The sequence below is a fragment of the Borostomias antarcticus genome, assembly GCF_949987555.1.
Source record: "Borostomias antarcticus genome assembly, chromosome: 1".
Lineage (NCBI taxonomy): Eukaryota > Metazoa > Chordata > Actinopteri > Stomiiformes > Stomiidae > Borostomias > Borostomias antarcticus.
Genome location: NC_140234.1, coordinates 35877989 through 35904913, shown reverse-complemented (window position 1 = coordinate 35904913; position 26925 = coordinate 35877989). Strand labels below are relative to the sequence as shown.

The following is a 26925-nucleotide window of genomic DNA, read 5'->3' as shown; positions in this document are numbered from 1 at the left end:
CGACCAAATGTGGCTGAGACCTCCACGGTCCAACGCAGTAAGGCTGGGAGATTGCGCCTTTGCTGTGTTGGCTCCAAAACTGTGGAACAAGCTCCCCATTCACATTAAGTCTGCTCCCACCGTAGGGACTTTTAAAGGATTGTTAAAAACCCATTTGTTCACCATAACAGACTCCTAGGTTCACTTGCTGTTGTGTTGTGTGAGAGTTGTTTGTGTGAATTTTTTCCCCCCACACTGTGTGCTTGAGTGCTAGACTGTCCTTGTGTACTGTCCTCCCTTTTTGTGCAATCTTTCCTCTCCCTTTCGTTCTGCCCTCGGGCTGCGCGCCGGGCCAGTGTAACAACTGGATGGGGAGCGCATTACAAATGCAGTACCTATACCTATATACCTTGTTAGTCTGGAGTGTTTGGCTCTACAAGTTATCCAATCTATGAGGGTACGTTTACTTTGGGACGTACTCATCTTAATCTGTGTCAGGTGACACGACCGCCTTGCATCATGTCTATAGCTGAATCCCAATCTGAGTGCGCAAACCACCCTTGCGGCCCCTCGCACTTGCGGCCTGAGGCCTGAGCACTTAATTGACGTCAGCTTAAAGGGCCAGAGATTCCAGGGCAGTGAATTAAATGGGACAGGACTTCCAGCGGTGTGCCAACGATTCCCAAGCCAGTTTAGCTCAATGCCCCTCCCACTTCGTTTTCATTGGCTGCCACGTCCTCAGTTCTCCGCTCGGCTCTGCAAATTGACCGACTGACGTCTGTTTTAATTTAAAATTAAATTAAAAAATGATGTTCGGTGGGATATGTTTGCAGCATGTGGATTTCAAGATAAATGTGTTATCGGCAAATGTCATAATTTGTGTGATGCACTCGGATCATGACTCGAATGCACTGTGTCACATGAGACGCGGTGGACTGTGGGTATTTTCTGCTCCTAAGTCCGCGAAATTGCAGACTTTCGGTATATGCTGTTAAAGTGCGCAAAATGGCGGCAGTGGCGCACTTGTGGACCTAGCAATTCCGTTTTGGGACTACCCTGAGCCCTTGTGGACTTAGCGGGAAGACGCATGTAAGGCCGCAAGTGCTCTGCACTTTAGCCTAAGTGCGCGATTTGGGATTCAGCAGAAGACTGAAAACACCAGAGGTTAAGGTTTGAGGGCACTGAAAATGGTGGACGGGTCTGCCACTAGGGGTGCTATCTTATCCACATACTCATTGGCCACTCTGTAGTTCACACAGGCGCCATTCATCTGAAGGTTTCAACACAGGCCACGCTGGGCTGTTGGAGGCCCTGTGAGTTTTCTTCAGAACCCCTCTCTCTCCTCAAAGATTTTAAGGAGGGGCTTGATCCCCTCGACCGCGCGTGAGGAGAGTGGATACTGACTAGTACATGGAGGAGGCCTGCCTGTGAAGGTGACCGGTTCCATTTTCAGAAGCCCATAATCATTTTTGTCCTTTGCCCAGATTGGCAACTCTGCAAGGTCAGGTTTGTTTACCCGACTCAAATTCCATTTGGCTTTCCATTGTTGGAAATGAAGGGATGAATTGATTTGTCAACACATCAAGGCCCAGTAGGGGTTATCCTACGGTCCCACCCACACAGAGGTCGTGAGAGACACAGGTCCCAATTCCAGCAGGAATGACCTGGTTTTTCTCACCCAAATAGGCTCTCCCCCCCCCCTTGCACCAGGCATGCCTTGCTTTCGCTCTCTCATTTTGATGTCTGTTCGCTCCAGACAGCATTGAGGAGTGACTGTAGCCACCACCCCCCCTCATATCAAGGAGGAACTCTATGTTTTGGCGTCCGTTCAAGGTGGTTGTCCCATGTAGGCCTTCTGGCTTTTGTAACAGGGCAGCCTAGGATGCGGAGCAGTGGCATCTACTGATAATGGGGTATGAAGTTGGAACAGCTGTTCTCCAATGGCCTCTGCTTACAGTTCTTTCTCCAATGGCCTCTGCTCCCACAAAAATGACAGCGCTTTCGTTTGTCATCCCTAGCTCTGAATGGGATCTGTGGAGCTCTGGCTTTCTCCTCTACTCTACTGACCTTGGTGGTGATTACTTTAGTTAGAGTGTCACCGATCAACGGGTGTCTGGCCTGAGCCATGTTCACATCACCTACATCGCTTGGATGTTTTACACTAGCCGACCAGCATTCAAGATTGCCCTCTGCACTGACAGTACCACCCCCCGATCGTAGGGTGCGCAAGTTCAAAGCAGCTTGTGGCAGTGCTTTACATTAAGGGGAGAACGGGGCGCGTTGGACCATTTTTTGCCTTAAGCTTATTTATTTTAAAAATTATTTCGTTTTTTTTTTATTTATTTTTTTATTGGTTTTATTATGAATTTTGCTATACATGTATACCTATATCTGTTGGCTACAAAAGGACATCAAAACGAGGTTTCCAGCACTCTTACAGTTTTGCCAAAAGTGGCGGATGTGAAAACGGTCCAACATGGGTGAGGCGTGTTGGACCACGTAGTGTGGCGCATTGGACCAATATTGTACATTGCTTAAAAACCCATGCAAATAACATTATCTTCTTACAACTATATGTTATGTGCTACATACATGTTTTTTCACTACCTGCATGCATTATTTATACTGTTAGGTATTTATTATGTATAGGCCTAATGTCATGTTCTATACGATATTTGCACCTATATTTAGTATTTATTTTATCATAAGCCTATGTATATAGTTGTATTTATTATGTCTATATAGCTTGTATTTATTTATTGTATTATAGGCTAATGTATAGATTGTTGGGTGATGATTTCTATGAATATCTAACTCATAAATTAACTTCTCCTGAATTAGGCTACCTGACTTGGGCTTAACCCATGAAACATGGCAGATGCTGTCAGTAGGTAGTCCCTCAGCTCCCTCTCCTGACCCTTACTGAACACTCGACCATGGCGAGAGTAGCCAACATCAGGGAGCCGTGTGCTGCCTGCCTCTTGCATGTCCCTCCACTTTTTTAAGTAGCGTAACAGGGAGACGTGACTGATGGAGTAGCTTTAAGCTGCACCACGTACAGACATTCCTCTCCACTTCTCTGGCTGCCAGCTCAAGCACATCCCTGGCCACTTCTCTGTCGGTCTTACGTTGCCTATTTCTCATACTGTGAATAAAAGTAAAGAAAAATGGCTAGTAATGCATGATCATTGCATGTGGGGCGCGTTTGACCACAGTGGTCCAAAGCGCCCCATCTACTGGAGGCTAGCTATCTGGCTAGCTGTCACTCAGTGCTATGTAGCAGGAAACACAAATGTAGCAGGAAACACAAAAATTAGTCTATCTTATAGCCACTAAAACAGTGATTATAAAAGATATATGTTTGGATTCTGTGACATGTATACACAAGGTGTAAATCAACCAGGCCAGATCAAGCCTGGCTTCTGTGTGTTGGCTGGCTTGTTTCTGTGCGGGACTGGTAGGACGGTAGTGTCTGATAAATAAAGATGGGTCTTGTCACCTGGACACATCAGTTCCAATGCTTACAATGCAATCCAGCACAATGAGAGCGGGATAGCCAGTTAGCTCATGGGCTCACAACAACTAGCAGCGGCTTCCATAACATTAATGGTAGCGGCCAGTGGCTAAAGCAGTTACACTGATGATTCCTGTAATGTTAGCTATTTTGCTGCAATGGGTTCAACTTTTGTTTCTGGATAAAGGTCATGACTTGCTGTTTTGCACTTCCCTTTAGGTGGTGAATAAGTAGACCCAGGACACAGTGGGTTATTTGGACATCTACTAGGATCTTGATATTATATTGATATGAAGATATGAAAGTAAAGTATTTGCCCTTAGAAGTAAATTGTAATTAAAATGGTTCTTAGCTAAGTAACCTAAGTGTAGGCAGACTTGAAAAGTCAATTGTAATAATATCATGAATTAACAATTGTAAACATAGTACTCAACAGAATAGGTAATATTCAAGTCTTGATTGAAACTTTTCCTAAATGCTTTATTAAACATACAGACATGCACATTAAAAGTAGCCATACGTTATTTTGCATGTGCTCTCAGGACATCATGTGGTTGTGACCATCTTTGTAAAGAAGAGAGGCATGTAATGCACATGTATACAGTAGTACAGAGTCAGTTGTCTATTGTATAGACAAGGTGTTCAATTGCTCAAGTGTTGTCAGGTGTTGGTTCGAGTGTACAGTGGTGCATAGTCAGTTGTCTATTGTATAGACAAGGTGCAAGGTGTCACGTGTTCACTTGTTGGTCCAGGGGGTGGCATGTGTGCCATTGTTATAATTAGAGTGAGGGCCTATGTATAGTACAACCAGAGTACAATAAACAACTGACTCTGCACCACTGTACACTCGACCCTGACAACACTTGAGCAATTGAACACCTCGTCTATACAATAGACAACTGACTGCACTACTGTACACTATCACTTGAATCAACACCTGACAACACTTGAGCAATTGAACACCTTGTCTATACAATAGAGAACTTACTCTGCACTACTGTATACTACTGTACAGTATACTTGACATGTTATGTAATTGCACTGCCTGTATCACAGCCATCCATGATCAGATACTGCTGTCTGGCCATGTCCTGTCCGGGTGTGGCTTGCACCTGAAGACCATCTTTGACAAATGCTGGGTTTTGAAGCCTCGGCGCTACCAATAAATAACTTATTTTGGCGCGTTCTGTCCGAGTGAAATTATTTTTCCGAGGTAGTCTTCTTCTGTGGTGGTGTTGGCGGTGCTTAAATTTAAAGCTTCAACTCAGCATTTGTTAAAATTGACACTTTTGCTTAGGTAAGTGAAGTTTAATGTTTATCTGACACTTGTAAATATGAGCGCCTCTCCTAACAAGGCCGACACCGATTTATTTTGACGGCAAAGTGAATGGACCAGCAAAGGACTGTTGTCTGGCATGAGCGAGCGGAATGCGACAACGGGACTGAGAAGGGCTACATTTCAACCAGACATTCCAGTGAAACCAGGTAGTCAAAATAACTTACCTGATATAAAATGGGCACCGAAACGCGGTGATTTGATGATGTCCTCAGTCCAGTCCGTACCATGGATGTATTGGTCTGTACGCTTAATAATGGCGATTTCGTCTGTCTTCCTCTGCTACTGTTTCAAGAATGCGCGCGCATACTTGTGCTGACTAGGCTGTAAAAGGGTCTATAATTAACAAATATGACCCACGCTCGTTACATAACTTCTACAACATCCAGTGACAAAATATGTCAGGTACCTTGGTATGTCCACACCAAGGATTGAACTCACAACCTTCACGATGATAGGCAGCACACCACTGACCTGTGAAATCTGTGGAGTCTTTTTCTTTTGATGTTCTGGGACCACTGCCTCTTGTGGTAGCAACATAGAACTGCAAGTCAACAACGCAAACAGGGACAGAGGAAGGGAGGAAGGGATTCCGTCTTCTAGGTGTGTCGGCTTACAGCCAACACACAAAAAACACTGCATGGACTACTGCAACTCCTCACTGGGGCACCGGCGTCAGCCATTAAACCTCTGGAACTTGTCCAGAAAGCTGCTGCTCGTCTGGTGTTCAACCACCCCAAATTCTCCCACACAACTTCCCTCCTCCGTTCCATACACTGGCACTGGCTCTACTGCCTCCCACCTGTAAACAAACATGTCTGCGTTCGCTAAGGGAAGCGTGAGTTTAGTTGCGAAGAAAAGTCAGTTGTGTGGAGATGGTACGGCTTCAACGTTTCTGATGTAGAACAAAACACTTCACGCTGTAAAGTCTGTCAGAAGTCCATGGTGATAAAAGATCACAGCACGACAAACCTATTCTAACACCTCCAGAAAAACCACGCGCCGGAATGGGAGCAGTGTGTCGCAGAGCGGGCTGCACAAGAAAACGTGAATACGGCTAAAACGCCACCACCAGCTCCGAAGCAAATATCACGGATGCAGTGACGTTTCACATTGCAAAAGACATGGTCCCGATATATACTGTTGAAAAGGCTGGGTTCCAATATTTGCTAAACGTGCTAGACTCCCGCTACAAGCTACCAGGCCGAAAACATTTTGGCAAAGTTGTCTTGCCCCGTCTGTACAACACTACTCATGCAAAAGTGACAAAGCAGCTGGAGGACGTGCAGTTCTTCTCTGCTACGACAGACCTCTGGTCCAGTCACACTATGCAGCCATACCTGAGTTTGACAGTTGCAGTGTATTTCAAAAGCATCATCTTCGTGTGGAACAGAACTTCAAGGAGGCCAAAAACGTTGAATCATCAATTTATTGAGCAAGCCTAACACAGGGGACGAATCTCTAGGCAAATACTACTTTCTCATACGAGGTGCCACAGCTTTTAAACTGGCTTCAGGCAAGGAATCACATGACAAACAAATTTGTATACAAGGGATACAAACATGGTCACAAACAGTCACTGAGTTCTGCCCCCCTCCGACATGGGGCTATTTGGGTCCTTCCTGTGTCCTCCTAGGATCATGTTACAACTGTGGACTAACTGACTTCAAAGGTGCTATCTTATTGACTCAGGACAGGAATGCTGACTCAGGGACAAAAGACATCTGCTTTGCTCACATGTTAAACTCCTTATATTAACACAGTTCCTACTAAAGTGAAGTTTGTTCATTATTCTAATAAAATTATTACTACATGAGAGTAATACAGTATGATTGATGTAATACAGTATGATACAGTATAAAATATACTACACAGTTCATTTTATCACCGACGAATGGAGTCTGGAAAACGTCTGCCTGCAAACCTCTTATTTCCCAAGCGATCACACAGGTGAAGAAATTGCCCAGGGGTTGAGAGATGGACTTGAGTCCTGGAATCTGAGTGAAGACCTTTCATTTGCATTGACAAATGACAGCGGCACCAATATGATTAAGGCTCTGAACCTTAATGAGTGGCCCAACCTACAGTGCTTTGGGCACAAACTGCACAACGCCATCGGTAAGTGTCTAAAATGGCAATTGCATTTAAATTGCATTTATCTGAAGTGCTTTAAAAACAAGTTACTGACTGCTAGATTAATGAAGCAAGCAATGATGGACAATTTTATTTATTTTAACCCAAAAACATATTTTGACGAAATGCATAGCCTACATGATACATTTACAACCTATATAATAGCATATGACACATTGTGTGTGTTTGTGTCGGTCCTTTTTAAAGGTGAAACAATTTCTCACAGTGTTGTTTGTTTCTTCTGTATTTCTTTTTATACAGAGAATGGTATGAAGGACCCAAAGATTGATCGTGCCATCGGGACTTGTAAGAAGGTTGTCAGTTCTTTTTCATACAGTTGGAAAAGAAGGAGAGAGCTGGCTGTAGTACAGACTGAGCTCAGCCTACCCACTCATCAACTCATCACAGAGTCTCCAACCAGGTGGGGATCCAGGCAAGCCATGATAGAACGTGTCCTGGAACAAGAAAGAGCCATAGCACGTGTCCTGGGGTCAGACAGGAAATGCAGGCACCTTGTGCCCATCATGCAAAACCTTGAGGTTTTGGAGTTGGTGAATAAAGTTGTTAAACCACTGCAAGATTTCACTGACACTCTGTCTGGGGAGAGTTACGTGACTGTCTCCTTCATCAAACCAACACTCAGCATGTTCAGAAACAGTCTCCTCAAGCCAGAAGACGACGACGCTGAGGCTATACATTGACCCTGACAAGGTGGAACACATTACGTAGAGAGCTGTCACAGAGCTGCTGTCTCTGCTGCCCACTGAGCCTGGCCCAGCTGTGCAGGGGCGCCAGGAAGAAGAAGAAGAAGGAGCAGCAGCTGAGCCTGGTCCTGCGCAGAAGAAGAGGAGGAGCTTGTCAAGCTTCTTCCAGAAGAAGGTCCCCCTTCCTCCTTGTCACAGGCAGACATAATTAGAACTAAGCTGGCAACCTACCTGTTTATGTCTGAGGTAAGCGAGGATGCTGATCCACTTCAGTGGTGGAAGAAACATCAAAACTTCCCAAGCCTCAGCAAGCTAGCCAAGAAATACCTCTCAATCCCTGCGACGAGTGCCCCGTCAGAGAGGCTCTTTAGTGTGGGAGGGAACATTGTACTGTAACATGCCACAGGGCATCCCTCAAGCCAGATGCTGTAGACAGGCTTGTGTTCATTGCAAAAAACTTGCAAATGTGACTGTAAAAAGTAAAAGTAATGACTGGCTGACTGACTGACTGACTGGCTGACTGACTGACTGACTGGCTGGCTGACTGACTGACTGACTGACTGGCTGGCTGACTGACTGACTGACTGACTGACTGGCTGGCTGGCTGACTGACTGACTGGCTGGTTGGCTGAATGGCTGGTTGGCTGACTGACTGGCTGGTTGGCTGACTGACTGGCTGGTTGGCTGCCTGCCTGCCTGCCTGCCTGCCTGCATGACTGAAACAATGTAAAAAAAAAAAAGACTGACAATACGCACTTCTCTCTCTCATGTATGATTTTGTTATGATTTGTCTGAGATACAATATATTTTTTCAAGCTTTATTTATTTGACAAAAAGTAAAAGTTTTGCACTTTATTCATACATTTTTGTTTGATCAAGAGGATAGAGAAACCTGAAGTTTACTGTGAAAGTGAGGTTCTCACTTAAACCCAAGGGATTAATCATTGTGTTTTTTTAGGAAATGTTTACAAGAAAATAGCATGGAGCAAAGCTAAGTGAAGTTTACTGTGAAAGTGAGGTTCTCACTTAATCCCAAGGGATTCATCTTTGTGTTGGTTTACAAGAGGTTTACAAGAAAATAGCATAGAGCAAAGCCAGATAGTAAAATGTTATCCTCATTTATTTTATCATAGGCCTATTAGCCTCCCTCAGAACCGAGGCAGACTGTATATAATAAAATAATTTCAGTTTGAAATAAAAAGCAATATATTTGAAATGTCTGTCTTTTGTAATTTTACCAAAAAAATCGTAATCGGAAATTGGGTTTTGAGATTTAAAAATCTGGATTTTATTTTTAGGCAAAATTGAACAGCCCCAACATACATACACATCTAGCTTCCGTATGCAACAATAAACATGAATCACAAAATCATCCCAACCCCAGGCAATTCGGTCCCGTATCCCACACAGGTTTACCTTAAACTAAAAGCACAACCATCCCCCTTATTTCACGTAGACGGCACCCCCCCCCCCCCGATCTCTCACTGGTCTTCTCTCAGGAAAACTATGGTCCCCAGATGCCAACCTCCCGGTCTCACCCAGGTCTATTCTAGGGAATACTATAGTCCCCAGATGCCACAAATACAAACATATAGAGAAGTGGAGCAGTGGCCTACTTCACAAGACAAAACAATGCGCACCTTGGCATTACAAACATAGGACATGTAGCTACATACATTCACATCCAGCACTGGTTATTTTACGTGTTGAGAGACTGTGTGGTATACTGAGATTTACTGATTAGTTTTTATGATCGGGATACCGAACCCACTCACCCAGTTGGGTCTGATTGTCTGTCCAGGGTCGTTCAGGTCACAGCTGCACTGCCAGGCGTCTCCCGTGGCTGTAGCTGTCTGCCTTGGCTGACGACCAGTCTTGGACTTTCTCAGGGTTCGATGTCCGATCTGGGTCGTCACGGCACCAATTTTGACTTTTATTATTGTCCTTATTCAGCTCTGCGTTGTGTTTTGATTTCAATAAAAGACGGCACCCAGTGTCTCACAATACCACACAGTCCAGTGTCCCTTTTCCAGGTGTATTCCAAATGAATCTCTCCAACACGGGATTTGAGATTTATATTTATTTACAGAAGGTTTAGCATACAAAAGACGATGGCATCTAGTCTAATGTCAGCTTGCCTGTCTGTATGGCTGTCTGGCCCAAATCAAAGCATCTGAGCTTGAGTATGGTTCTTATGGTTCGGGGGCGTTCCACCCCCGCCACCCCCCCTTCCCCGATCAGACTGGTCTGGTCTCCCCTGCAGCCCACGGCCTTGTAGTAGATAACCGGCTGATGGTTCAGCACCCAGGTCTCTATTTCTAACCACAACAATTTGGTGTTGTCTACAGAATGTCCCAGCCATGGAATGTCACCCTTATCTCATAAGTCTATGCAAAGGGAGACACAGTTTCTTACAGAAAGCTCAAGCAGACGGCCACACTCAGGGGTCAACATCATAATTAGAAACAGCTAACAGGATCAGGTTAACCAATACATTTCTCTGAAAACAGCCATTTTCCTCATGCATGTCCTGTGATCTCAGAGCGTCATTAGTCCCAGCGCTCTCTGAGGCAGCACACCCGGGTCGTGGTCTTGCGGCAGACTCCACTTCCTAACGAGGTTCATGCGCATCTAGTCTCTCTCCAGACTCAAATATTACGCTGAATCACTGCGCTCCACATACTACATAATAGAATCTGTTCCACTTCACCGCCCAAGCTGGTGTTCTGAGGGCGTAACGACGGTTCAAAATTGAAAGTGAGAGGTTGTAGCAGCAAATGAGAGACACTAGCCCAGGTATATCTATGGGTGGGAACGCCTGATTGAAAAAGTCGTTACTGATTGGTGTCGCAGGGATTCCTGCGAAACCAATGAATTGCCAAGATTTGAGCACCAGATTTTTGCATGAAGTGTCCCAGATCCATGGAGAGATCTGCAGTTAACATAGCTTACGTAGTATATCAGCGAAATAACTCATGGGTCTGGCATTGAGACTTATACGGCTCCTGCCCAGAGAACTAGGGCTCGATCCCCTAACCATGTCTGCGGCTCCGCCCCCTTCTCCTGACCCGTTTTCCCATCTCAGTGAAACTCACATTGACAGCCACAGGTGGTTTTTGTCTGAAGTCCTCAAAATGCACTAGAGAGACTTTTTTTTTTTCTTTTGTTTTCCTTTTTTTCATATTAGGAAAATTGAAGTTGCGAAGAACCCACTCAATATAAAAACAACAGTTTTAGGATCACTAAATAGTCATATTTTGTCATCAAAGTGCATGTCTGAATACCAACAGTCACAGAAGCATATGTTCAAATATTTGCAGATTTCAATGCATGGCACATCATTTGAAAGTTTAATATTTACACTTTCATAATCTGTAAAAAGAAAAATGACCTTGCAGACATCAGGACCAAACATCCAGTGGCTGTCACATATGTGAAGACATACTGTAGATAGCTATGGAATATAGCTTGATTGACAGACAGATGTATAGCCTGCTTCATTCAGTCATAACCCTGGGTCCACAGATGACCAAAAACACGCTTTCACAACCAATATCCCTGGGGATCCACTGATGGCTGTTCTAATGAATGTTATAAAGTTTGGCAGCAATGGTTTGTTTACAGTTGCAGCTGATCGTTTGGTGTTCTGTATGTTTGGTACCAGGGTGGTTTTTCTGAATGGTGAATCACATTAATTACCCAGTTCTCTGGTCTGGGGCTGAAGTCTAAGCCTCTAAGCCTTTACGCTGACGTATGTGTACTGTATGTGTGTGTGCACGCGAGTGTGTGTGTGTGTGTGCGCGCACGAGTGGCCCTACTGACCTACCTCTGTCCCCTCCTCTCTCTACCCTCCTCTACTTTCTTTAGCTCTGGCTGCCTGCTAGACGTCTAGGTTTTTACATCCCAAGAGTCTTAAGCTCACAATCCAAATGTTTTTGTTCTAAAAATTATCCTCTCAACCTCCTTCCCTCTCATCCTCCTCTTTTCCTCTTCTCCGCTCTCCTTTCTTCACCTCCTTCCCCTCTCCTCCTCTCCACTCCTCTCCTCTCTCCACAACCTCTCATGCATGCTCCTCTTTTCTCTGTGTGTATGTATCTTTAATAGGGATTAACCCAGTACTGCCACTGAGACAGATTGGGATGACGCTCAGCACACACACACACATGCACACCTCTCCTTGGAGTGTGCCTGTATGTGAGGATGTGGAAGACAGAGAGTGAGTCTCTGAAAGAATGTGTCTCTATTTCATTAACAACACACACACACACACAGGTCTCGGGAGACATTGGAGCAATCCACTTGGCTTAATGTCCCTGGCAGGGTTTGCTGCAGGTGGCTGAAAGAGGGTCAACCCTACAGCCTCTCAGACTCAGACAGAGCCCGCTCTGAACCCCCCCCCCCCCCCCCCCTCTCTCTCTCTCTCTCTCTCTCTCTCTCTCTCTCTCCCTCCCCCACCCCCTCTCTCTCACGGTCTCTCTCCATCTCCCTCTCTCTCACCCTGTCTCTCTCTCTCTCTCCCCCTTTCTCTTTCCCCTCTCCCTTTTCCCTCTATCGCTCGCCCTCTGTCTCTCTCCCTTCCCCTCCCTCTATCTCGCTCTCTCTCTCTCCCTCTTTCCCTTCTCCCTCTCTCATCCTCTCTAAGAAATATGTGTGTTGGATTAGGAGCAAGGGATCCCTGCCCCCTATAAAATCCCAGGGTGTGTGTGTGTGTTTAAACAAAGCCATGAAGAATGTAGCCTTTCCTAAGCCCTGGCTGTGTTGAAGCCTGCGTCTGTCCCCTAGCCCGTCGCCAAGGATGCTGAGACCCGACTGACCGCAGCTCTATGGAACACAGCGCAGCTCTCAGGTAGGACACACCTGCCCGTCATCACACAGTACCAGCACTCCGACCCACAGTACCAGCGCTCCGACCCACAGTACCAGCGCTCCGACCCACAGTACCGGCGCTGCGACCGGCGCCACGGATTACCGCAGTCACAGCAGGGTTCCGTCTGCTCCAGTTCCAGAACTCCGTCGCTCTTCACTCAACAGGAGCAGGGCTGCAACGACGAACACACTTCGGCTACACACACACACACACACACACACACACACACACACACACACTCTCAGCATCAAGACGAGATGTGGATGAGAATATGATTACCAGCACTTGGTTAGTCTCTGCTCAGCCCCTCCAGTGGTCCCGGGTGCCCCGCCTACAACTGGGGTCCGCTGGCTGAGTGACTCACTGGGCGAGGGATATAAAGGGTGACATGGTTGATGCAGACCAGGTTGAACTCATTTATTAACCTTAGTATGGAAAATCTTACTCTCCTGTATGTGTGTGTGTGTGTGTGTGTGTGTGTGTGTGTGTGTGTGTGTGTGTGTGTGCGTGTGCACTGCCTCATGGAAATGTACTCTGATTAACTTTGTCACCCATGTGGTTGCGGGACGTGGTCGAGCGTGAGAGCGTGCTTCTGAAGCCTGAGCCTGAAAAGCCGTACAGTTAGTATTTATCAATGAGCCCTTTAAGCCGTGGACTGACGGGGTTCCACCAACTGATCAACGTTTTTTTTAATCTGTCCTCAGTTTTGTGTCGCTACTACTGCCGGGCTGCAGTTCCTCCTGGGTATGCTAGAGGGCGCTGTGTCCCGCTTGACAGGTCATCAGGGATGAAGTCCAGGGAGGTCTCACATTCATTCCCTGCTCTCACTGCAACTCTCAAACACTCAGTCATTCACACACTCGCTCACACACACGCACACGCACACGCACACACACACACTGTCGCTCACTGAAACGGGAGCCTCGATCAGCAGTTGTCATGCCCTTGGCTCTGAACACCAGGGTATGCAGGAGAATGGTACAGGCCGCATGTAGGCAGAGATAAAAAGTCTGCGTTCAGAGTCAACACATTATTCAGGAGGGAGCTGTCATATCTGATGGCGGTGTTTGTAGATAAAGGCAGATAAGGGTCCCGGGCTCCCGGGGAACGAGCCCAGCTGGTGGGTAAACCTTACCTCAGCAGCCCGGAGCTGGGGAGAGAGAGGGAGGCCATCGCTTGGCAACGGACGGACCCTTGCCGTCCTCGACCCCCCCCCCCCCACTTCGCCCAGCCCCTCTTTGTGTTTACCCTCCGCTTGTGAAACAGCCAGCCAATAGGAGCCTGGCGGCCCTCCGTGCCAGGGGGAAGCTGGGGAGCTAAGATGGAGTCGTGCGTTGAGTTGATCGTTGTTTGGACAGATGCTGGGGAAGCTTTTAGGCATCAGCCCTAAACGGCCTAATGGTTTTCTGCCCACGCTTGCTTCTTATCGCATCGGGGGGGGGGGTTGGGGGGGTCGGGCTGGGTGGGTATGAGATGGGCACTGCCAAATCAGATGAAACTTCCCCAGAACTGCTCTCCCTGGGTGGCTCCGGAAAGTCTCCCCGTCAGAACGGGGTGTCAACTTCCCCCACAGGGAGGCGATCTATCCTTCATGTCTGTCGGAATCTTAGACCCGATCTGTCCTCTCTCATTTCCTCCTGCTGAGTGACCGGCTCTGTATTTTTAGTAGCCGGCCACTCTGATCAGATAAGCGGCGTGCATTAGTGTGAGGGCTAGGACAGTGTTTCCGGAGTAATATTCGCTTCTCAGAATTTCGCAATGTCGCCTGCTTAAGATACTCTCTCACGCGCTGGGCCCCCGTGCAGCTAGTCCCGGGGTCATCGGCTGGGCTTGACATACGTAGGCCTGCTCCCATGGTGGAAGTACAGACGAAAAAAAGTTTCGTGACGAACTGTGTGATGGTCCGCTTGTCGCCCGTCTGCCCGCCAGTGAGGCGCGCTGCAGTGGGGTGAGAGGACCGCAGGCCGGAGCAGTGGAACTATACGGATATAAGCGGAGCGAGTCAGAGGGGTCGGTTGTAAAGAAACACCGATCCTTCTGGGAGAACAACCCTGAGAAGAGACTGATAAGTGAGGGGGTTGTGTGTTTTGCCCCCGGTTACCCCTCCGCCAGGCCAGCTGTGTCGGCTCCGTCTGAGAACAGACCCGCTGGCTCGGCCAGGACACTGCAGGGCAAGGTGGGGCTGACGTCTTACAAGGTGCTTTAAAGCGGCAGTTAACATGCTCTCTCTGGAGATGAAAGGACTAAGGAGCAGCTCTGACTGCCTGTCTGTCTGCCTGTCTGTCTGTCCGTCTGCCTGTCTGTTTGCCTGCCTCCCCCTGTCTGTCTGTTTGTCAAGAGAAATGTAAATATATTTAACAGTGAGAGAAGTGGTAGAAAGATATGAACTGAAAGACGTAGAGATGAAAGAGGGAGGGAGATATAGAGGGGAGAGAGAATAAAGAGTGATGGACAGGAGGAGAGAGATTGAAGAGAGTGAGAGAGATGGAGGGAAGATAGAAAGGGAGTGAAATTGGGGGAGAGGGAGATGAGAGAGAGAGGGGTGAGAGAGAGAGGGAGATGAGAGAGAGATAGGGGTGAGAGGGATTGAAGAGAGAGAGAGAGAGAGAGTAATAGACTGCAGCAGCGTGAAGTGGGAGTGTCTGAGAGGGTCTGTTTTGAGGGACGTTACAGAGTCTCCTCCTCACACAGAACCCCACACCGCCACCAGAGCCTCAACGGTAGGACTACCCTCTGCACTCTTACTGTGTGTGTGTGCGTGTGTGTGTGTGTGTGTGTGTGTGTGTGTGTGTGAAGTGGAGATTGGATGCATGTGACGGTGTTGGCTGTAGTTCAGAATATATGCATGAATAAACTTCTGAGTTTCAAGGACACAACTTTAAAGTATGTGTGTATCTTGTGTGTGTGTGTGTGTATGTATGTGTGTGTCAGACGGGGAGTGTGTGAAAGAGTCCACACACGCTTATGTGTGCGCTTGTGTGTGTGTGATGAGAGATATTAGAGCGCTCTAAGGCAAACAGTATGTTAAGATGTGCTCCGGCTTGCTTACTATAACTAATGTTTCACAGAGGATCCTGTGTACAGTAACCCATGCTATGTGGGCTGTGAGTGTGTGTGTGTGTGTGTGTGTGTGTGTGTGTTTGCTACCTCCGTAGATAGTCAATTACAATGTATGGTTTGTGTCGTTGGTCTCCATCTGTTGAATATTGTGTATGTGTGCTCGTATACGTGTGTGCGTAGGTGTGCATGCATGTGTGTGCGTGCGTTCATGTGTGTGTGCATACGTACGTGTGTGTGCATACGTGTTTGTGCGTAGGTATGTGTGTTTGCGTGCGTGTGTGTGCGTGTGTGTTTGTGTATGTGTGTGTTTGCGTGCGTGCGTGCGTGTGTGTGTGTGTGTGTGTGTGTGTAGGTGTGTGTGTGCGTGTGCGTGTGTGTGTGTGTGTGTGTGTGTGTGTGTGTGTAGGTCAGACCTTGCCCCCTGTGCTCTGTGCCCTGGCTGCTGCTGCTGTTGTTTTTCATTCTGTTTCTTTCTTCACCTCCTTTTGTGATCTGGGCTGAATGGCGTGATACTGTATATGTCCTGGAGGGAGACTGTTCCCCTGTCCCTCTCAGAGACCATGTTTCAGACTGGCGTGATACTGTATATGTCCTGGAGGGAGACTGTTCCCCTGTCCCTCTCAGAGACCATGTTTCAGCATGTTTATCAACTTTAAGTTTTCCCAATAGTTGCTGTTTATTGGTATTACAGTTTGTAGATAAAGGCTCAGTAGCCTCATGTGTGAGTTCGTTCTGAAATGCAGGATGAAATCCTCTACATGAGTATGTACAGGGGATTAAAAGAGAAGAAATCAAAATGATTTATAAAAGTATTTATTTATCTGTTTCTCTTCTATTATATGTTATTCCGTCATGCTGGTCCGTGTATAAAGACTACATCCAGATCTTAGTGGTCTGTTAGTTCAGTCTCTATGCTATTCCGTCTATAAGGACCACATCCAGTTCCTCGTTGTGTTAGTTCAGTCTCTATGGAGTTGAAACCTGGTGCCGGGTCTCTGTTCTCCTGTGCCTCCAGGTGCACCATGGGGCTCGGCGCGGGGGGAGGGAGTGATTGATGGTGGTGGTGGTGTTTTACTTTGTAGAGAATTGCCGGACAATCACCTTTAATTGAGATAATGGCATTCCATTTGAATGGACTCTCTCTTGGCTGTGCCATTAAATTCCTTCTGAGGCAAACGCACATAAACAATGTGATGAACTTTGGAAGTCTCCCCTCGGTTTCAACAGCCGGGGCCGCAAGGGTCGTTTGACATATTTGATCAGAAACTCAAAATTGATTTATACATTTCTGAATCATTTCCCATCTTATTGTTGCTGTATGTCTCAAATTAGTGTTAAGTAGGCCTACATTTAAGGAATTTTGAAATGGAGCATATTTTTATGTGCCAGGATAAAACAGGTTGTCATAACAATGCTGGTTCTCAATTTTTTCTAAATTACATATTTAACTGAGAAGATTACATGATCTGTATTTTCATATATGTTATTTTTTGGGGATAATTTTCATGTTTTGGCCCAAAACAATTAAGGGCAATACAGTATGTTTTGTATTTTTGTATCTTTCCTGTTGTCTTAAGACCGAGTGTTTTGTCTCAGACGTTTTTTTGATTGTCTGGATCAACTTTTATATCAAGTGTTACCAGAATCACCAGAGAATAAACGTAAGATGAAAGAAGTTGAAAACCAATACATGGTTTTGGAAAATCGAATTCTCCAGAATGAGGAACATGGTTTTGATTGAAATACCACAGACGATAGAGAAACAGTTTCCTTCCATGTTATGCAACTGGGGAAAAAAATTCTCATTCTAAGTTATAGTTTGAAGAGAGAGAAAAAGAAAAGACAAATGATAAATTATCTGTTTTAATTGTATTAGTTAAAACTGATTAATTATTTAATTTTAATTTTCCCTTTTTGCTGAAGTTGAGATATTAACAATTATTTTACTGTTATCTTGATTTGTACTTTTAAAGTACTGAAGAAAGTTAGATATTAAAAATCAATCACTTACACAGGCTCTCATAATATGCACTATGATTAATATCATGATTACTCTTTATTATTTATAGTTTATAGTTTACACAACAAATGTGAAAGTGAGTGTTTGTTAAAGCACCTCAACTCATCTACTTCTGCTGCCTGAACACACACAAAGTTACATCTGTCAACCTAACCTCTAACTATTTACTGTTTTCTCCTTCTTTTCAAGTCCTCTTGCTGTCTCTTCATCCTGCTTTTCCCTCCTCAGTATATATGTAACGTCCGTACGTTTTATTTCCCAAGGTACTAAGAAATCAGTTGTGATTGTAGCTGCGACAGTTGCAACACTGTTAGGACAGAGAAAATAAACCAGCGTGTTCTAGCAGAGTTCGCTGAGATGGTATTTGGCAGACAGACGATCCGAGGGGCTTCGCCTCCATCTCTCCACGGACCGGTGCACAATCATTAACCCTGTGATGACACCTCTGGTCGCCTCAAAATAATCACTGTCCTAGTGTGCTACCTCAGAGGTTCCCTGTCATCCACCCTGGTTAAAGACTATGAAGGAGAAACATTGAGAGAGTATGTGTGTGTTTGTATGAGTGTGTGTGTGTGTGTGTGCGCGCGTGCGTGCGTGCGCTTGTTTAGAAAGGAGATGCACTTGTAGGGCTGTCCCATTGTCAAATCATCAAGTGCATGAGGGCTCTCTGGCAGACATTTTGAGCCCTCTATGCCCCCTTTCCGTAAGTCTCAACTTCTGCAGACTTTGCTGAAGGGAATTACCCACAGTTCATATCGGACACGGGGTTATCTCTTGAACGGCCAATAAACAAGCATGGACAGATCAACCAACTCTACCTTTCATATTACAAAACAAAATATGTTTTCATGTTTTCATCTGGACTTGCTTATCTGCACAAGTAGCCTTATAGTTGTTTTGGTTTCAATATTTTTACATATAGGTTATCAACCCCGTGGGTTTGTATAATTTGATTTGTTTGAATATATGTAGCCTATATGGTTATAAATTACATTGATTTCTGTTGCCCTAAATCATATGATTACCCAGTTAAAACCTGCATGACATTGATCATCCATCTCGGTACAGTGTTCTTTGATTTGAGATTTCAAACGTGAATATGGAAATGGTTGTGAGGTGCAAAAATGTGTTGTATACTTTTGGATTCATCACAAACAAGAATCACAGGCCGTAATGTAGTTTGCTTATGACCACAAAATGAAATGATTTCAACAAGTAAGTTGAACAGAAATGTTTTGAGGGTAACACAGAGGGTTGTGATAATGTAAAGGGGATTTGAATCAGCCCAAAATTAATTTACATGTACTGTACGCTAACAAGAAAAACATCAAGTAAAAGTGAAATAAAAAGTCCCACACCCACAATAGTAAGAAATATGTTTTGATGCCAACGTAACGTGATGTCGCAAGTGCTTAGAGCCCTTGCAGCCTCTCGCACTCTACCACTTTACCAGGTGACGTCAATAATTCTGTGAGGGCTCAGGGCTTGAGGGTTTAGGGGGGACACGAAGACTGGGCCTCAGACAGAGCAGATCTCAGACAGAACACTGGCAGCTCGTGGCTTTGTCTGTTGACCAGCTCTCTTTGTTCGTCCAAGTGGTCCAGAGAGTGTCACTGTCTGTTTGTGTTGCAGTTCGTCATCTCCGCGTCCGTCCCAGGAGGAGACTGTGGAGACCCAAGAGTCTCTTCCTACATCGCCTCCACCAGCTGCGTCCCATTCCCACCTGCCGCCTCCTCTGGCCCCTACCCCTCCTCCTTCCGCTCCAGCCATCCCCGGCCGGCCCAGTCCCATTCCCAGTTTCCCTCTCTCTGGCCCTGTCCCACACATCTGACCGGCAGGGCCACGTCCCGTTCCTACCGTACCGTACCTGCTCCAGCCGGCCACGTCCCCTCCCCCCTGCCCCGACCTCTCCCCGATCCTCCTCTTCCCCTGATGGGCCCCTCGTCAGACCACTCAACAACCCTGCCACCGTCGCTGCTCGCGTCCCGCCCCTAACAACCGCCGACCGCACCGCTATGGAGATGAAACCGCCGTCGACGACGATGATGATGACGGAGAACGAGGGAGAGAGAGAGAAAGAGGAGGAGCGAGAGGAGGTGGAGGAGGAGGAGGGCTCTCAGGAGAACGGCAGGCTGGTGCTGGGGGACGGAGGGGTGGGGGAGAAAGGGGGACCGGCCAAGCCCAACTCCGGGTCGGGGCAGGTGTCCAACGGCCTCCCCTCCTCCACCTCCCCCCAGAGCCCCGGGGAGGCGGGGCTGGGCGGCCTCAGGACCCTGGTGGTCCAGCAGACCAGCCTGGACCGGCCCCGGGAGAACTGGAGCAAGAAGATGGACTTCCTGCTCTCTGTGATTGGATACGCTGTCGACCTGGGGAACGTGTGGCGCTTTCCCTACATCTGCTACCAGAACGGAGGAGGTGAGGAGGAGGAGGTGGAGGAAGAGGAGGAGGAGGAGGAGGAGGGGAGGAGGTAAAGAGGAGGAGGAAGAGAGGAGGAGGTAAGGAGGAGGAGGGGAAGAAGAGAGGAGGAGGAGAGGAAGAGAGGAGGAGAGGAGGAGGAGGAGAGGAGGGGAAGAGGTAAGGAGGAGGAGGAGGAGAGGAGGAGGGGAGGAAAAGACGAGGAGAAGCGGAGTAGAGGGGGGGGGCTGGTGGAGGGGAGGGGAGAGTGAGGAGGTAGAAGTAGAGGAGGAGGAGGAGGACAGGGAGGAGGTGTTGGAGAGTAGTTTGGGACCACTAGTTAAGTATGATCCTCTCACACTCCATTGTGAAGATTAAACATCATAAAAAAGACATAGATATCATTCTCTGTAATGAAGTGAACTCAGCAGGTTAAACTAACATTGAATTTCACATCCCTGACAATAGATCCCATAGTTCCATCCAGGTCAGCCTGTGTATCTTATGTAATCACAGTGAACTGGCCAGTGTGTTTAGGGGGCGGAGCCTCCCCTCTCTCTTCTCGCTTACCACACCCTCCCCAGCCAAGCGACAAATAGACCACCTTTGTGTTTGGATTGAATTTGCAATAATAAAATCTTTGCAATTTCCTGTGTGTGTGCGTGTGTGCGTGTGTGCGTGTGTGTGTGTGTGTGTGTGTGTGTGTGTGTGTGTGTAGGTGTGTGTGTGCGTGCATGCGTGCGTGCGTGCGTGCGTATGTGGAGAGATAGAAAACACTTGATATAGTGGATATATAAGCAACACTATTAATTGTGTTTTATGAGAATGGCCGGTGTCTCTTTCTGCTTGCTTAATAACCTGTCTCCCAGCTGCTCAATCAACTGTTATCTGGACTTTCATGTCAGACACACAAATAAGTAATCACCCAGCCAGCCAGCCAGACAGCCAGACAGACAGACAGACAGACAGACAGACAGACATACAGACAGCCAGACAGACAAACAGACAGACAGCCAGACAGACAACCAGACAGCCACCAGGCCAGAGAGACAGACAACCAGACAGACACCAGGCCAGACAGACAGACAGACAGACAGACAGACAGACACCAGGCCAGACAGACAGACAGACAGACAGACAGACAGACAACCAGACAGCCACCAGGCCAGACAGACAGACACACACACACACACACACACACACACACACACACACACACACACACACACACACACACACACACACACACACACACACAAGCCAGCCAGCCCATGAAGATGATAGAGTTCCACCTGATCCTCATCCTGGTCATCCTGCAGCCTGAGAGCAGGCAGTACCAGGCAGTAGAAGAGCACCTACAAAAACATGATGACCAAAAAAACCACTGACGGTCAGTGATGTTAACAGAAGTGTGTGCTTGTTTCGTCTCCAGGGGCCTTCCTGCTGCCCTACATGCTGATGGCGGTGTTTGGAGGAGTGCCTCTGTTCTACATGGAGCTGGCCCTGGGGCAATTCCACCGTAGCGGCTGCATCTCCATCTGGAAACACATCTGCCCCATCTTCAAAGGTACGGAGAGGAGGAGAGGATAATAATAATAATAATAATAATAATAATAATACAATTGATTTATATAGCACCTTTCATGAGACTCAAGGATGCTTTACAAGAGATAAGTCAGACAGACAAATAAGGAGAGGAGAGGAGAAAAAGAGAGAGGAGACGAGAGCAGACTTAACGTCTAGCTGCCTGTTAAGCCAGCTGAGAGACAGATGGCGTGACCTCTGTGACCTTTGGCTCCTCCCACTTCAAGCCTCCTCCTCTCTTCTCCGGGGTGCTCTGATGTCCACCCTCTCTGATATGGAAATTGTCACATTTCCCCTTAAAATGCCAGCTGCCTTAAGAACTTGATATTATGTAAATCTTAGTTGTTTTTAAATGTCATCTTCTCCATCTGAACTTGAATTAGCTTGGAAACCAGGCGATAGATTTCCGATTCCGAGTCCATAAGTGCGAGGCTGACACTGAGCAAGGGAATGAGTGTGTCGCTCTTTCATCTCATCTCTTTCTCTATCCCTCCCTTTCCCTCTCTCTCTCTCTCCCTCCCTCCCTCTCTCCCTCTCTCCCTCTCTGCTAATAGGTACAGGCTTTGCACCACAGCTCTGTACATAGTCCTGTAACCAGCTTCCCCTCCCTCCCTCTCCCTCTCTCCTACAGGTATAGGTTTTGCCATCTGTATCATAGCTCTGTACGTAGCCTTCTACTACAACACCATCATGGCGTGGGCTCTGTACTACCTCCTGTCCTCCTTCCGCTCCACTCTGCCCTGGACCACCTGCTCTAACAGCTGGAACACGGTCAACTGCATCCGCTACCTCTCCGCTGACCACAACGTCACCTGGACCAACGCCTCCACCTCGCCCGCCGAAGAGTTCTACATGTAAGAGAGAGAGAGAGAGAGAGAGAGAGAGAGAGAGAGAGGGTGGGGGGGGGGGGTATTGTTGGAGCGAGGGGTGAGAGAGCTCTTATATGTTCGTCAACTTTGGTTTTCAACTTGAACTGTCCCCGGGGATGCAAATGGTTTTGCAGAAAGAATGAAACAACAACTATGTTTGTGTAGAAGGTAGAAAGAGAGAGAAAGAGAGAGAGAGAGAGAGAGAGGAGGGAGGTGTGGGCGTTGAAGGGCCGTGTCAGGGGGTGTCAGGGTCAGGGTTGTGTCTGGACGAGGCCCACTCTTATCACACCCCGTCTGTCTGTCTGTCTGGTATCGAGAGAGATGAGCCTCTAATACAGCTATAAAACTGTCCAACTCCATCAGGTCTCGCTGTCTAATTCCCCCTGTCTGACCTGGGTCAACGCCCAAACTCCCATAACTCACTTTCCCACAATGCAACATTGGGTTTTATGATTTCACCTGTGCTACTGTGGCAAGAATGAACAAGGGGCGCGCGACGGGTCCGGTTTCTCTCTGCTCTCTTCCTCGATTTTAAAAAGCAACAACTCCTTCTTCCTCAACTCCGTTCACACCCCCCCTCCCCCTCCCCCCCCTCCCCAGCCGCCATGTGCTGCAGGTGCATTTGTCCCCGGGACTCGAACAGCTGGGCTCCATCAGCTGGCAGCTGGCCCTCTGCCTCCTCTTCATCTTCACCATTGTCTACTTCAGCATCTGGAAAGGAGTCAAGACGTCTGGCAAGGTGAGGGGGCGGGGTCGGGGAGGGGTATATCGGTTGTAGGCGGGGCCAGAGGGTGTTGTTGACGGAAGGTGAGCAGCGAACCAACTGTCCATCAAGATGAAACGCATCGTCAGGCATAACAGGTGCGTCTCGTATCATGGTATGGCGCAGTTTGTCCCTTGTTCTCCTGTGTACGTCTCACCTTCTTTCTCTCTCTCTCTCTCTCTCTCTCTCTCTCCCTCTCTCTCTCCCTCTCTCTCTCCCTCCCTCCCTCCCTCCCTCCCTCCCTCCCTCCCTCCCTCCCTCCCTCCCTCCTCAGGTGGTGTGGGTGACGGCCACCTTCCCCTACTTGGTCCTCCTGGTGCTGCTTGTCCGTGGGGCCACTCTGCCAGGGGCCTGGAGGGGCGTGGTCTTCTATCTCAAACCCGATTGGGGGAAACTACTCAGCACATCCGTGAGTGGTCCTTACTCAGCACAGCCGGGAGACGTGTTGCCGTTTGACCTTCGAACCCCTCTGAAAAAGCCTTTAAGAACATTTTTTTATGGTTCCTAGTCCTAGATCTACAAAGCGTCATGTTTGCCGGTATATTTCTTGTTCATCACAGTGTCTCTCGCCCCCCTCCACTTCTCTCCAGGTGTGGATTGATGCGGCGGCCCAGATCTTCTTCTCTCTGGGGCCGGGCTTTGGAGTGCTGCTAGCCCTGGCCAGCTACAACCCCTTCCACAACAACTGCTACAAGTGAGAATACACACACACCCCACACATGTTTCCACACACACACTCCCCACACATGTTTCCACACACACACACACACACTCCGCACACATGTTTCCACACACACACTCCGCACACATGTTTCCACACACACACACACACTCCCCACACATGTTTCCACACACACACTCTACCACATATGCCAACACACACACTCCAACATACTCTACCACTCACACTCCCTCACACACTCCAATATACTCTACCACACACACTCCCTCACACACTCCAATATACTCTACCACTCACACTCCCTCACACACTCCAACATACTCTACCACACACACTCCCACACACACTCCCACACACACTCCAACATACTCTACCACTCACACTCCCTCACACACTCCAACATACTCTACCACTCACACTCTCTCACACACTCCAACATACTCTACCACACACACTCCCTCACACACTCCAACATACTCTACCACTCACACTCTCTCACATGATGATGATGATGATGATGATGATGATGATGATGATGATGATGATGATTGGAACTCCCATCAGGGATGCGTTGCTGACCAGCTCGGTGAACTGTCTGACAAGTTTCCTGTCCGGTTTCGTCATCTTCACCGTGCTGGGCTACATGGCTGAGATGAGACAGCAGGGGGTGGAGACTGTTGCCAAGGACGCTGGTATAATCAGGCCCCTCCCACCTCACCCAACCCCAAATCCACCAAACCACAAAATAACTGGACTGGATCTGGTCTAATGCAACAGTTGTGCAATTGTATGCTTTTCATGTTCAGAAAAAATAATGACATTTCACTTTCTCCACCACCCAACCCCCTATTCTCTCCCCCTCCTTCTCTCTCTCCTTCCTGTCCTCCGTCTCCCTCCTTCTTCCTCTGTCTCCTCCCTCCCTCTTCCCTCTCCTCCTCTCTCCTCCTCTCACTCCTCCTTCTCCCTCTCTCTCCTCTGTCTCCCCCTCCTCCCTCCTTCTGTCTCCTCCCTCCCTCTTCCCTCTCCTCCTCTCTCCTCCTCTCTCATCCTTCTCCCTCTCTCTCCTCCTCTCTCCTCTGTCTCCCCCTCCTCCCTCCTTCTGTCTCCTCCCTCCCTCTTCCCTCTCCTCCTCTCTCCTCCTCTCTCTCCTTCTTCTCCCTCTCTCTCCTCCTCTCTCCTCTGTCTCCACCTCCTCCCTCTCCCCTCTCCTCCTCTCTCCTTCTCTCTCCCCTCCTTCTCCCTCTCTCCTCCTCTCTCCTCTCTCTCCTCCTCTCTCCTCTGTCTCCACCTCCTCCTTCTCCCTTCTCCTCCTCTCTCCTCCTCTCTCTCCTCCTTCTCCCTCTCTCTCCTCCTCTCTCCTCTGTCTCCCCCTCCTCCCTCCTTCTGTCTCCCCCCTCCCTCTTCCCTCTCCTCCTCTCTCCTCCTCTCTCTCCTTCTTCTCCCTCTCTCTCCTCCTCTCTCCTCTGTCTCCACCTCCTCCCTCTCCCCTCTCCTCCTCTCTCCTTCTCTCTCTCCTCCTTCTCCCTCTCTCTCCTCCTCTCTCCTCTCTCTCCTCCTCTCTCCTCTGTCTCCACCTCCTCCTTCTCCCTTCTCCTCCTCTCTCCTCCTCTCTCTCCTCCTTCTCCCTCTCTCTCCTCCTCTCTCCTCTGTCTCCCCCTCCTCCCTCCTCTGTCTCCCCCCTCTCCTCTTTCTGCTCCCTCCAGGTCCCAGTCTTCTGTTCATCATCTATGCTGAGGCCATCGCCAACATGCCAGCTGCCACCTTCTTCGCCATCATCTTCTTTCTCATGATCATCATGCTGGGGCTGGACAGCACGGTCAGTCCCTCCCCCAACCCTCCCCTAACGCTCCCCCAACGCTCCCCCAACGTTCCCCCAACCCCCCCTAACGCTCCCCCAACGTTCCCCCAACCCCCCCTAACCCTCCCCTAACCCTCCCCCAACCCTCCCCTAACGCTCCCCCAACCCTCCCCCAACCCTCCCCTAACGCTCCCCCAACCCTCCCCCAACGTTCCCCCAACCCTCCCCTAATGCTCCCCCAACGCTCCCCCAACGCTCCCCCAACCCTCCCCCAACGCTCCCCCAACGTTCCCCCAACCCCCCCTAACCCTCCCCTAACCCTCCCCCAACCCTCCCCTAACGCTCCCCCAACCCTCCCCCAACCCTCCCCTAACGCTCCCCCAACCCTCCCCCAACACTCCCCTAACCCTCCCCCAACCCTCCCCTAACCCTCCCCCAAAAACCGAACAAATCTTTAAATCAATATTTATTCCAGGCGTCTCTGAGGTGTGGCCTCATATAGATGGCTCCTATCAGCCCTGGCTGGGTGGGGGGGTGTAATATCGCCTCAATAAGACGCCGTGTTGATGTCCGTCCCGTCTTAATAACCGGCTCTTTATCTCACCTCAGGGTAGAGCCATCGGAGGCCAGCTGAAGAGACGCTGCTCTTATCACCTCCAGATAATCTCTGGCTCGCTACCTCCACCTCTCTCTCTCTCTCTCTCTCTCTCTCTCTAACTCTGTCTATACCTCTGTCTCCAGCTCTCTCTACCTGTCTCCAACTCTCTCTCTCTCTGTCTCTATCTCCGTCGCTCTCTCTTTTCTCTCTCTCACTGTCTCACTGCTGTTTGTGTACAGTCTCACGTGGCTGTTCATGGATGCAGAGAGGGAAGAGAGATTATGCCCAGACTAGATTATGTCCACAGGAGGAAGAGAGACCAGATTATGTCCACAGACCTGCTGCTGTCTGTCGGAGTTTACCTGCTGTTGGATTCTTTTATGATATCGGCTCTCGGATTTTTCTCTTTCTCTCTCTCTCTCTCTCTCTCTCTCTCTCTCTCTCTCTCTCTCTCTCTCTCTCTCTCTCTCAATCTCTCTCTCTATCTTTCTGTCTGTCCCTCTCAATTCAATTCAAAGGGCTTTATTGGCACGGGAAACATACATTTACAACAAACATCACAAAAAGATACAAACATGTAACAATATAAATGTAAATACAAATAGGTGAATTGAGTGAATGTGT

General features: G+C 48.1%; 1 protein-coding gene across 1 annotated transcript in view; it reads left to right on the top strand.

Annotated features, from left to right (window-relative positions):
- The first annotated feature begins 19250 nt into the window (after positions 1-19250).
- The window catches only part of slc6a4a (solute carrier family 6 member 4a), a 14343-nt gene continuing 6668 nt past the window's right edge, over positions 19251-26925 (top strand). The window contains exons 1-8 of the mRNA XM_084449173.1: positions 19251-20028; positions 21440-21574; positions 22223-22445; positions 23061-23199; positions 23498-23632; positions 23814-23917; positions 24470-24597; positions 25609-25721. Of these exons, the coding sequence (XP_084305299.1) occupies positions 19629-20028; positions 21440-21574; positions 22223-22445; positions 23061-23199; positions 23498-23632; positions 23814-23917; positions 24470-24597; positions 25609-25721 (1377 nt within the window). The 5' untranslated portion in view covers positions 19251-19628. The remainder of the gene's footprint in view (positions 20029-21439; positions 21575-22222; positions 22446-23060; positions 23200-23497; positions 23633-23813; positions 23918-24469; positions 24598-25608; positions 25722-26925) is intronic.